The following is a 12,511-nucleotide window of genomic DNA, read 5'->3' as shown; positions in this document are numbered from 1 at the left end:
AGGTCGTGCTATTGCGTGAACCAAAGGCATGCTTGTGTAAATGCCCCTTTAGATGTTCCTGTGTGTCACCTGGAATTTGGCCGACACCTACCGCGAGAGGGATGGATGGGCTTGCACAGCGCACACTGACTTTCAGCCACTGGTATGCGCAAACAGTTGAAGCAGCAGGTGTACGAGGCAGCTATGATTTTACACGTTTTGCACACGATTCCTGCTTCATGCGCACTTTATGCGCAAATCGGCCAAACTCGCACTATGTGTGAAGGGGCCCTCATACTTTCACTAAATCCCAAAGAATAAATTTGCATGGCTCAGTGTGGAGCATGTAAGTGCACTTTCTGAGTTCCACTTCTTGTTCCACATGGGACCAGCAAGATGGTGGTCAGTCCATGCTAAGTGTGGCACTGACGGCACATTTATACAAATGATATTCACATGCAAGTACACAGGTTTACTTAATATGTCTCAAGTCCGTTGATATGATACTTTATTTAGACATGCAGTGATTTGAAATAATGACCTGACAAAAGAAACTGACACTGTTTATGTTTGTCTTTAGCCAAATGTTGTTAACTTGCTGACAGTCAGTGTGATCTGGAAATATGTTTGGCAAATGCTGCATTCCACATGGACATATGGAATTATTGCACAGTGTTCAAAATGCAAAGTGCAAAGTCAAATTTATAAAACCAAACAGAAACTAGCTGTTAGTTACAGCTCCAACATAGGCAACACTGCCTTGAAGCTACAATGCCAAGCCCAACCTTAAAGTCCATCTCACTAGTAAATAAAATGTCACCCAATGTAACCCATGTCCTGGGTCTTCCCCGGGGCCTCCTCCCGATGGGACGTGCCCGGAACACCTCTCCAGCGAGGCGTCCAGGGGGCATCCGGAAAAGATTCCCGAGCCACCTCAACTGGCTCCTTTCGACATGGAGGAGCAGCGGCTCGACTCCAAGCTCCTCCTGAGTGACCAAGCTCCTCACCCTATCTCTAAGGGAGCACCCAGCCACCCTGCGGAGGAAACTCATCTCATCTGCTTGTGCTTGCGACCTAGTTCTTTCGGTCATGAGCCAAATCTCATGACCATAGATGAGGATCGGAACTTAGATCCATCGGTAAATGAAGAGCTTTTCCCCCCAACTCAGCTCTCTCTTTACCACAACGGTCCGGTACAGCGACCGCATCACTGCAGATGCTGCACCAATCCGTCTATCGATCTCACGTTCCATCCGTCCCTCACTCGTGAACAAGACTCCGATATAGTTAAACTCCTCCACTTGAAGCAAGGACACTCCACAGATCTGAAGAGGGCAAAGCACCTTTTTCCGGTCGAGAACCATGGCCTCGGATTTGGAGGTGCTGATTTTCATCCCGGACGCTTCACACTCAGCTGCAAACCGCCCCAGTGCACGCTGAAGGTCCTGATTTGACGAAGCCAACAGAACCACATTATCCGCAAACAGAGGAGACGAGATTCTGTGGCTCCCAAACCAGGCCCCCTCTACACCCTGGCTGCGCCTAGAAATTCTCTCCATAAAGATAATGAACAGAACCGGTGACAAAGGGCAGCCCTGTTGGAGGCCAACGTGCACTGGAAACAGGAGCCTTGCCACCGAGGAGCTTTCTAACCACCTCGGTGACTTTGGCCTGGGTAATGGATGAGTCTGCCTCTGAGTCCCCAGTCTCTGCTTCCTCTTCGGAAGACGTGACGGTGGGATTGAGGAGATCCTCGAAGTATTCCTTCCACCGCCTGACAACATCTCCAGTAAGGGTCAACAGCTCCCCACCCACACCGTAGACAGTGCTGGTGGAGAGCTGCTTCCGCCTCCTGAGGCGTCAGACGGTTTGTCAGAATTTCTTTGAGGCCGACCGATAGTCCTCCTCCATGGTCTCCCCGAACTCCTCCCAGACCCGGGTTTTTGCCTCTGCGACCGCATGGGCTGCGGCACACATGGCCTGCCGGTACCTGTCAGCTGCCTCCGGGGTCCCACCTAACAACAAAGAGAAGTAGGACTCCTTCTTCAGCTTGACAGCATCCCTTACTTCCAGTGTCCACCACCGGGTTTGGGGATTGCCGCCGTGACAGGCACCAGAGACCTTGTGACCACAGCTACGAGCAGCTGCATCGACAATGGAGGTGGAGAACATGGTCCACTCGGACTCCATGTCTCCAACCTCCCCCGGGATCTGGGAGAAGCTCTACCGGAAGTGGAAGTTGAAGACCTCGCTGACAGAGGGTTCCATCAGTCGTTCCCAGCAGACCCTCAGGATATGTTTGGGCCTGCCAGGTCTGACTGGCTTCCTCCCCTCCCAGCGGATCCAACTCACCACCAGATGGTGATCGGTCGACAGCTCAGCCCCTCTCTTCACTCGAGTGTCCAAGACACGTGGCCGAAGGTCAGATGATACGACTACAGCCGATCATCGACCTCCGGCTCAGAGTGTCCTGGTGCCACGTGCACTTATGGACACCCTTGTGCTCGAACATGGTGTTCGTGATGGACAAACTGTGACTAGCACAGAAGTCCAACAACTGAACACCACTTGGGTTCAGATCGGGAAGGCCGTGCTTCCCGATCACCCCCCTCCAGGTCTCACTGTCGCCACCCACGTGGGCATTGAAATCCCCCAGGAGAACAATAGAATCCCCAGTCGGAGCGCTATCTAGTACCCCTCCCAGGGACTCCAAGAAGGTCGGGTACTCTGCACTGCCGCTTGGCCCATAGGCCGAGACAACAGTTCTCGTTCACAGGAGTGAACTCCAACACATGGCGACTCAGCTGGGGAGCAATAAGCAATGGTACCCCAGCTCACCGTGGGCAACGCCAGAAAAGTGGAGCATCCAGCCCCTCTCCAGGATATATATATATATATATATATATATATATATATATATATATATATATATATATATATGTGTGTCGATGTAATTGAGTTTTACTTTTGGTTCCATATGTCCTGAGAAATTAAGTCATAAACATGGAGAAATTAGCCTGATGTTGCCTGCTGATGATTAACGCTCTGAAACGTCAAGCTGCGAGAAATGTGGACTTTGATGGCATCATGTGTGGCCACGCCTCTTGATACTCTCTATTGAAATTAAAGGGGGGAAATGGAGTTTTTTACAGGATGAAATCAGTGTTTTTTGTGGACTCTGACGGTGAATACATCAAAATGGTCAAAATCTGTTTTACGAGGATGCACTAAAACGACAAGTGTTGCTTATTAGGTGGACAGATTTTCCCAAGACAATATTTTCAGGAGGAACAGCAGAAGTGAAGTCCACCACAGAGTCACAATGGTCTTCAAAACACGGATCTAACAACAGACTTTATCCTTTACTTTTGTGTGGCCAGAATAAAATTCTTAACAAAGCGTGTTTCCTCTGCCAAAAGCATGGGAATGGCCGTGTTTCAGGTCACGCCATTCTAAGCTAAGCTAAGATGCTGTGTGCAGGAGACTAGCCCGTCTCGCTGAGGAAGCTGCTTCTGTGATCACAGAATCGAACAGAATGTGATGACGAGTGACCGCTCTTACAGGATAGCCGAACGAGGACCAGCTTCAGTGTTTGTGTTACTGGCTAAGCTGAGCTAAACCAATAGCTAAACAAAGATACCTCATTATTCCAATACTCACCTTAGGGAGAGCCCCGATATAGTACATACGAGGGCTGTCCGTAAAGTATAGGTCCTTTTTATTTTTTTCAAAAACTATATGGATTTCATTCATATGTTTTTACGTCAGACATGCTTGAACCCTCGTGCGCATGCGTGAGTTTTTCCACGCCTGTCAGTGACGTCATTCGCCTGTGAGCACTCCTTGTGGGAGGAGTCGTCCAGCCCCTCGTCGGAATTCCTTTGTCTGAGAAGTTGCTGAGAGACTGGCGCTTTGTTTGATCAAAATTTTTTCTAAACCTGTGAGACCCATCGAACTGGACACGGTTCGAAAAATTAAGCTGGTTTTCATTGAAAATTTTAACAGCTGATGAGAGATTTTGAGGTGATTCTGTCGCTTTAAGGACTTTTCACGGTGCGAGACGTCGCGCAGCGCTCTCAGGCAGCGTCATCAGCCTGTTTCAAGCTTAAAACCTCCACATTTCAGGCTCTGTTGATCCAGGACGTCGTGAGAGAACAGAGAAGTTTCAGAAGAAGTCGGTTTCAGCATTTTATCCGGATATTCCACTGTTAAAGGAGATTTTTTTAATGAAAGACGTGCGGGCGGATTGCAGCGTTGGTTCGCAGCCGCCGCGACGCTCCGTCACAGGAAAAACTGGATTTTAACAAATGCTTATCAACACGGAGGTGTTTTTCCTGTGCCGCCGCGCCGCGTCGGCTGCGTCCCGACGCGCGTACCCGTCCGCACGTCTTTCATTAAAAAAATCTCCTTTAACAGTGGAATATCCGGATAAAATGCTGAAACCGACTTCTTCTGAAACTTCTCTGTTCTCTCACGACGTCCTGGATCAATAGAGCCTGAAATGTGGAGGTTTTAAGCTTGAAACAGGCTGATGATGCCGCCTGAGAGCGCTGAGCGACGTCTCGCACCGTGAAAAGTCCTTAAAGCGACAGAATCACCTCAAAATCTCTCATCAGCCGTTAAAATTTTCACTGAAAACCAGCTTAATTTTTCGAACCGTGTCCACTTCGATGTGTCTCACAGATTTAGAAAAAATTTTGATCAAACAAAGCGCCAGTCTCTCAGCAACTTCTCAGACAAAGGAATTCCGACGAGGGGCTGGACGACTCCTCCCACAAGGGAGTGCTCACAGGCGAATGACGTCACCGACAGGCGTGGAAAAACTCACGCATGCGCACGAGGGTTCAAGCATGTCTGACGTAAAAACATATGAATGAAATCCATATAGTTTTTGAAAAAAATAAAAAGGACCTATACTTTACGGACAGCCCTCGTATATATATTTTCCTTTCTTTTTCATATTTATTTTGTGGCACTATCAAACTAACTTCTGCACACAAAGCAGGGTTAATGAGCTGGCCGGCAACCCAATGCAAGAGGCTTCACTTTTCAGGAACTGTCACAGCATCCACCTTTATTTCCACTCTGTGGTTTAGTACACTCAATAAAATGCATGCAGTAAATCAGACATTTTCACTGTAACGTCTTACTGTAACGTAAGTGACTAACAACATGAGGAAAGTCACGATCAGGCTGTAAGCCACCTCTGCTGTCAGCAGTGCCCCAGGCCAACACTTCCAGACACATCAATGAATAGGATCAGACAAAGAATGACTTCTACATGAACCTACTGAGCAGCACAGAGAGATCTGCTGTCAGGGTGACGATCGGACACGTTTCTGCTTCCTTGGCAGCTCCCACACTGAAGGGCAAATGTCTTTGTTTGTTTTTGTTTTATCAAGTCAAACATGCCACATGGTATTACAAGCTATTACTTGGAAAAAAACAAAAGTCTTGAAAGAAACAGAACTTACAGATATTTGAGGTTTTCCAAGTCTTCGAAAGCTCCCCTGGGAATCCTTCGTATGTGATTATTGTTGAGGAGGCTGGCGAGAAAATAAAGCAAGGGTTATTTGTGCTTAATGGACACATCATAAAGGGGAGTAAAGGAAGTTTACTCTTTGTTAAGCGCAAAACACCTTTTCTTTCAGTCTGACACCCAACCTATGGCGCATTAAAATCTGTTCTCACATTCATGTGATTGTGTTTGTTTACACATTAGCTGGATGTGCTGGGACTTGAACTCACCAGGGCTGAGGGATAAAATCGGATTCCTAATAGGTGTGTGTATTATAATTTGAACCATGGCAAGAAACAAACACTCTTACATGAACTTGAGCAGGTCACTCACTACACAATGCTAATGCACGCTCGTGCCTTATCAACATAATGCAGAAACGTGTTCCAAAAGAAAATGGTGCACCGCTATCCATGCAGTCAACACAGACGAGCGCGGGTTAAAGAGCTTGTGTGTGTGTAAAACAATGCAACTGTTTCACATATTATGTTTCTGCACACACCAACATCTACATTGTGCACAACTCCCAAGTGCACACAGAGAATTGAGACAGAAAATGGTACCCAGCATGATAGGTGCCACAGGGGTGTGCGTTATTTGTTTGTTTTGTTTTTTTGCTGCCCCTGTTTCGCCGTGTGTGTGTATGTTTGTGTTTGTGTGTGTGTGTGTGTCACTCCCTCTCTCTGCTTGTAATAACAGATATTTAACATGTATGTAGCCACATCATAGAACTTTTGCACATGCTCATTGTGCGGCTCTGCTGTCTCATCTCATCGAGATGTATGTTTGTGATGCAGGTCTGCCGCACACCTGGCAATGCAACTTGTGTTTCTGTACCATCCAGGCAAAAGGCAAAAAAACTCTGTATTCGCACTGCATCGCTATGTCACGCCTGGACGGCTTCCAAATTACAGAGAATAAGTAGTGTAAAAATAGTGTACATCAGTGCCTTTGTGCACTCATCAGACATGTCTCATAGTTCAACAGTGGCTTTAAGCATGTGTTTTTGTGTATTTGGAAACCATGAAAGCTGAGGATATAGACGTCTCAGCAGTCTGCAACAGTCTGGCTCTCTGATAGGAAAAGCTTAGCTTCTCTCTTGCCCTATGGGACTTTTCTTCACTTTGAAATCAAATGTACACCACCACCCTCCTTACAGGTTTTTCCATGGCATGCTCAGGAGACGTGGATGAGGAATTATCTTAGTTATTCCAGCTATTTGAATTTGATGAGGTGCACTTTGATTTACCGCTGAACACTGAAATATGGACATATAACTGGGAAGGTGATTACGTAACATTATCACTGAGGCATGTTTGTCTAAAATTTTATGAAGCTTTGCAAAGCTAATATTTTGTCCATGAAAAACAAACTCTTGGGACATTTCTGATTTTTTAGCTTAGCAATGTTCCATCAAGCAGGCAAGGACATACGATAAATAGTACTGTGGATGGAAGTGGAAAAATGAATTCCTGACAGATTACGAGTTGACGTGCACATGTAAATGCACAGCAGAGCAGGAATTTGCTCATGTGTGCCATACAAACACAACTTTCTATAGAAGAAGTCTCAATCAAACTGTAATTTGCTCTTTTCAGTAAGTTAGATTTATTTTTTGGGCACAGCAGGCTGACTGAAGTAAAAAAATAAAAAAAATCTGGAAAACGCTTTTAAAAACTATTACATCACCATGTGGGGAACAATAATATGTGTCCACACAAAGACAACGGTGAAATATAGATTGGTCCAATCCTGTCTATGGCTGATGCTGAGACCCTGATTCGTGCAGTTTGTCTCTTCTAGATTCTGGATTATTGCGACGTTTTATTTTCTGGGATGCCGCAGTCCAGAATCAGGGGTTTTCAAGTGGTTCAAAATGCCGCTGCCAGACTTTTGACATGAAGCAGAAAGTTTGACCACATTACTCCCATTTTTGTGTCTCTTCACTGGCTTCCTGTCTGCGAGATGTCCTGCTACTGGCCTATAAAACTGTTCACGGACTGGAGTTGTCCTATTTGGCTGATCTACTTAAACCCTACGTACCGGCCCGGGCTTTGCGTTCACAGGACACAGGCTTACTTTGTGTCCCTAGGGTGAATAAAAAGTCTGCGGGAAATAGAGCCTTCACTTATCATGCCCCGGTCCTGTGGAATGCTCTCCCTGCGTTAGTGAGGCAGTCGGACTCTGTTGAGGTGACACTCTTGTGATTTGGTGCTCTATAAGTTCAATAAATTGATTTGAATTGAATTGACAACATCATTGTAACACAGAACTCCCATTTCTGATTGCTCTCAGGGGTATGCTAACCTTTCCTTTTTTTAAAATGTATTTACAGGATTGTGTTGTGTGGGACGCCAGAAGAGGAGGTACTGCTGGCCCACCACTAGAGGGTGCCCTGCCTGGAGTGCAGGCTTCAGGCACGAGAGGGCGCTGCCGCCACGGACACAGCCGGGAGTGACAGACCCATCTACACTTCATCATCCCACTCCATAAAGACCGGACGTCATCTCCACCTCGTTGCCGAGATATCGTCTACCTTAGGAGGTAATTTGTTCTCAGCCATTGTTTTGTCTACCACAGACAGTGTTTGCTTGTGTTATTTTTGCAATAGGTTTTGTGAGTGCTTGCAGCTGGAGGCTGGGTTTGGACTGACGTCTTCACTCCAAACCTTTGATAAGTACACATACTACTGCATGTGCCAGCTTTCTGTATGAGAGGTGGAGGTGGAATTTCCACCATTGTTGTTACTGGGTGTTCACACACCCACATCTGATTTTCTCTGCTCCTCGCCAGCAGTACCAGATCCGACACGCGGAGACGGTGGCCACCTGGGGTTTTCGGGACTTGGCGGCTCCAGTATTCTCCAGGTTCGGTGGCGGAGGAAATCGTGTGGTTCCGGTTCTTCTCAGGACAGACGTCCTCTATCCTCGAGCCTGCCCACACGTCACCTTTGTTAATTGATTATTGTACACATTCTGTAATCTGCTGTGTTTGGTTGTGCTTTTCAATCAATCAATCAATTTTTTTATATAGCGCCAAATCACAACAAACAGTTGCACCAAGGCGCTTTATATTGTAAGGCAAAGCCATAGAATAATTATGTAAAACCCCAACGGTCAAAACGATCCCTTGTGAGCAAGCACTTGGCTACAGTGGGAAGGAAAAACTCCCTTTTAACAGGAAGAAACCTCCAGCAGAACCAGGCTCAGGGAGGGGCAGTCTTCTGCTGGGACTGGTTGGGGCTGAGGGAGAGAACCAGGAAAAAGACATGCTGTGGAGGGGAGCAGAGATCGATCACTAATGATTAAATGCAGAGTGGTGCATACAGAGCAAAAAGAGAAAGAAACAGTGCATCATGGGAACCCCCCAGCAGTCTACGTCTATAGCAGCATAACTAAGGGATGGTTCAGGGTCACCTGATCCAGCCCTAACTATAAGCTTTAGCAAAAAGGAAAGTTTTAAGCCTAATCTTAAAAGTAGAGAGGGTGTCTGTCTCCCCGATCTGAATTGGGAGCTGGTTCCACAGGAGAGGAGCCTGAAAGCTGAAGGCTCTGCCTCCCATTCTACTCTTACAAACCCTAGGAACTACAAGTAAGCCTGCAGTCTGAGAGCGAAGCGCTCTATTGGGGTGATATGGTACTACAAGGTCCCTAAGATAAGATGGGACCTGATTATTCAAAACCTTATAAGTAAGAAGAAGAATTTTAAATTCTATTCTAGAATTAACAGGAAGCCAATGAAGAGAGGCCAATATGGGTGAGATATGCTCTCTCCTTCTAGTCCCCGTCAGTACTCTAGCTGCAGCATTTTGAATTAACTGAAGGCTTTTTAGGGAACTTTTAGGACAACCTGATAATAATGAATTACAATAGTCCAGCCTAGAGGAAATAAATGCATTAATTAGTTTTTCAGCATCACTCTGAGACAAGACCTTTCTGATTTTAGAGATATTGCGTAAATGCAAAAAAGCAGTCCTACATATTTGTTTAATATGCGCTTTGAATGACATATCCTGATCAAAAATGACTCCATGATTTCTCACAGTATTACCAGAGGTCAGGGTAATGCCATCCAGAGTAAGGATCTGGTTAGACACCATGTTTCTAAGATTTGTGGGGCCAAGTACAATAACTTCAGTTTTATCTGAGTTTAAAAGCAGGAAATTAGAGGTCATCCATGTCTTTATGTCTGTAAGACAATCCTGCAGTTTAGCTAATTGGTGTGTGTCCTCTGGCTTCATGGATAGATAAAGCTGGGTATCATCTGCGTAACAATGAAAATTTAAGCAATACCGTCTAATAATACTGCCTAAGGGAAGCATGTATAAAGTGAATAAAATTGGTCCTAGCACAGAACCTTGTGGAACTCCATAATTAACTTTAGTCTGTGAAGAAGATTCCCCATTTACATGAACAAATTGTAATCTATTAGACAAATATGATTCAAACCACCGCAGCGCAGTGCCTTTAATACCTATGGCATGCTCTAATCTCTGTAATAAAATTTTATGGTCAACAGTATCAAAAGCAGCACTGAGGTCTAACAGAACAAGCACAGAGATGAGTCCACTGTCCGAGGCCATAAGAAGATCATTTGTAACCTTCACTAATGCTGTTTCTGTACTATGATGAATTCTAAAACCTGACTGAAACTCTTCAAATAGACCATTCCTCTGCAGATGATCAGTTAGCTGTTTTACAACTACCCTTTCAAGAATTTTTGAGAGAAAAGGAAGGTTGGAGATTGGCCTATAATTAGCTAAGATAGCTGGGTCAAGTGATGGCTTTTTAAGTAATGGTTTAATTACTGCCACCTTAAAAGCCTGTGGTACATAGCCAACTAACAAAGATAGATTGATCATATTTAAGATCGAAGCATTAAATAATGGTAGGGCTTCCTTGAGCAGCCTGGTAGGAATGGGGTCTAATAAACATGTTGATGGTTTGGATGAAGTAACTAATGAAAATAACTCAGACAGAACAATCGGAGAGAAAGAGTCTAACCAAATACCGGCATCACTGAAAGCAGCCAAAGATAACGATACGTCTTTGGGATGGTTATGAGTAATTTTTTCTCTAATAGTTAAAATTTTGTTAGCAAAGAAAGTCATGAAGTCATTACTAGTTAAAGTTAATGGAATACTCAGCTCAATAGAGCTCTGACTCTTTGTCAGCCTGGCTACAGTGCTGAAAAGAAACCTGGGGTTGTTCTTATTTTCTTCAATTAGTGATGAGTAGAAAGATGTCCTAGCTTTACGGAGGGCTTTTTTATAGAGCAACAGACTCTTTTTCCAGGCTAAGTGAAGATCTTCTAAATTAGTGAGACGCCATTTCCTCTCCAACTTACGGGTTATCTGCTTTAAGCTACGAGTTTCTGAGTTATACCACGGAGTCAGGCACTTCTGATTTAAAGCTCTCTTTTTTAGAGGAGCTACAGCATCCAAAGTTGTCTTCAATGAGGATGTAAAACTATTGACGAGATACTCTATCTCACTTACAGAGTTTAGGTAGCTACTCTGCACTGTGTTGGTATATGGCATTAGAGAACATAAAGAAGGAATCATATCCTTAAACCTAGTTACAGCGCTTTCTGAAAGACTTCTAGTGTAATGAAACTTGTTCCCCACTGCTGGGTAGTCCATCAGAGTAAATGTAAATGTTATTAAGAAATGATCAGACAGAAGGGAGTTTTCAGGGAATACTGTTAAGTCTTCTATTTCCATACCATAAGTCAGAACAAGATCTAAGATATGATTAAAGTGGTGGGTGGACTCATTTACTTTTTGAGCAAAGCCGATAGAGTCTAATAATAGATTAAATGCAGTGTTGAGGCTGTCATTCTCAGCATCTGTGTGGATGTTAAAATCGCCCACTATAATTATCTTATCTGAGCTAAGCACTAAGTCAGACAAAAGGTCTGAAAATTCACAGAGAAACTCACAGTAACGACCAGGTGGACGATAGATAATAACAAATAAAACTGTTTTTTGGGACTTCCAATTTGGATGGACAAGACTAAGAGTCAAGCTTTCAAATGAATTAAAGCTCTGTCTGGGTTTTTGATTAATTAATAAGGTGGAATGGAAGATTGCTGCTAATCCTCCGCCTCGGCCCGTGCTACGAGCATTCTGACAGTTAGTGTGACTCGGGGGTGTTGACTCATTTAAACTAACATATTCATCCTGCTGTAACCAGGTTTCTGTAAGGCAGAATAAATCAATATGTTGATCAATTATTATATAATTTACCAACAGGGACTTAGAAGAGAGAGACCTAATGTTTAATAGACCACATTTAATTGTTTTAGTCTGTGGTGCAGTTGAAGGTGCTATATTATTTTTTCTTTTTGAATTTTTATGCTTAAATAGATTTTTGCTGGTTATTGGTAGTCTGGGAGCAGGCACCGTCTCTACGGGGATGGGGTAATGAGGGGATGGCAGGGGGAGAGAAGCTGCAGAGAGGTGTGTAAGACTACAACTCTGCTTCCTGGTCCCAACCCTGGATAGTCACGGTTTGGAGGATTTAAGAAAATTGGCCAGATTTCTAGAAATGAGAGCTGCTCCATCCAAAGTGGGATGGATGCCGTCTCTCCTAACAAGACCAGGTTTTCCCCAGAAGCTTTGCCAATTATCTATGAAGCCCACCTCATTTTTTGGACACCACTCAGACAGCCAGCAATTCAAGGAGAACATGCGGCTAAACATGTCACTCCCGGTCCGATTGGGGAGGGGCCCAGAGACAACAGTAAAGTGTTCATATTTGACTCTTTCATTGTCCTTTCATTTACGCCCCCTGTTGTGGGTCTGTGTCACTACACTTTCGCAACAGGATATCTCGGCCAGCGTCATGGATCCCGAGGGGCGTCAACCATCTGTTGGACAGCCAATGGGAGAGCAGGATGCACTGGCGTCTGCAGGAGGCGTGATTGGTGAGTTGCAGCAAATCCTCACTGCCTTTACTGCTCGGTTGGATGTGATGACCGAGCAAAACGTCATCCTTAATCGCAGGATGGAGG

At 44.8% G+C, this 12,511-nt stretch overlaps 1 protein-coding gene across 1 annotated transcript in view; it reads right to left on the bottom strand.

Annotated features, from left to right (window-relative positions):
* LOC117501062 (peroxidasin homolog) overlaps positions 1-12,511 on the bottom strand; it is a 187,364-nt gene that overhangs the window by 153,854 nt on the left and 20,999 nt on the right. Inside the window, exon 3 of the mRNA XM_034159863.1 lies at positions 5,454-5,525. Within this exon, the coding sequence (XP_034015754.1) occupies positions 5,454-5,525 (72 nt within the window). The remainder of the gene's footprint in view (positions 1-5,453; positions 5,526-12,511) is intronic.

This window comes from Thalassophryne amazonica, chromosome 19 (genome assembly GCF_902500255.1).
Source record: "Thalassophryne amazonica chromosome 19, fThaAma1.1, whole genome shotgun sequence".
NCBI lineage: Eukaryota > Metazoa > Chordata > Actinopteri > Batrachoidiformes > Batrachoididae > Thalassophryne > Thalassophryne amazonica.
This window is presented reverse-complemented; position numbering and strand designations above follow the sequence as displayed.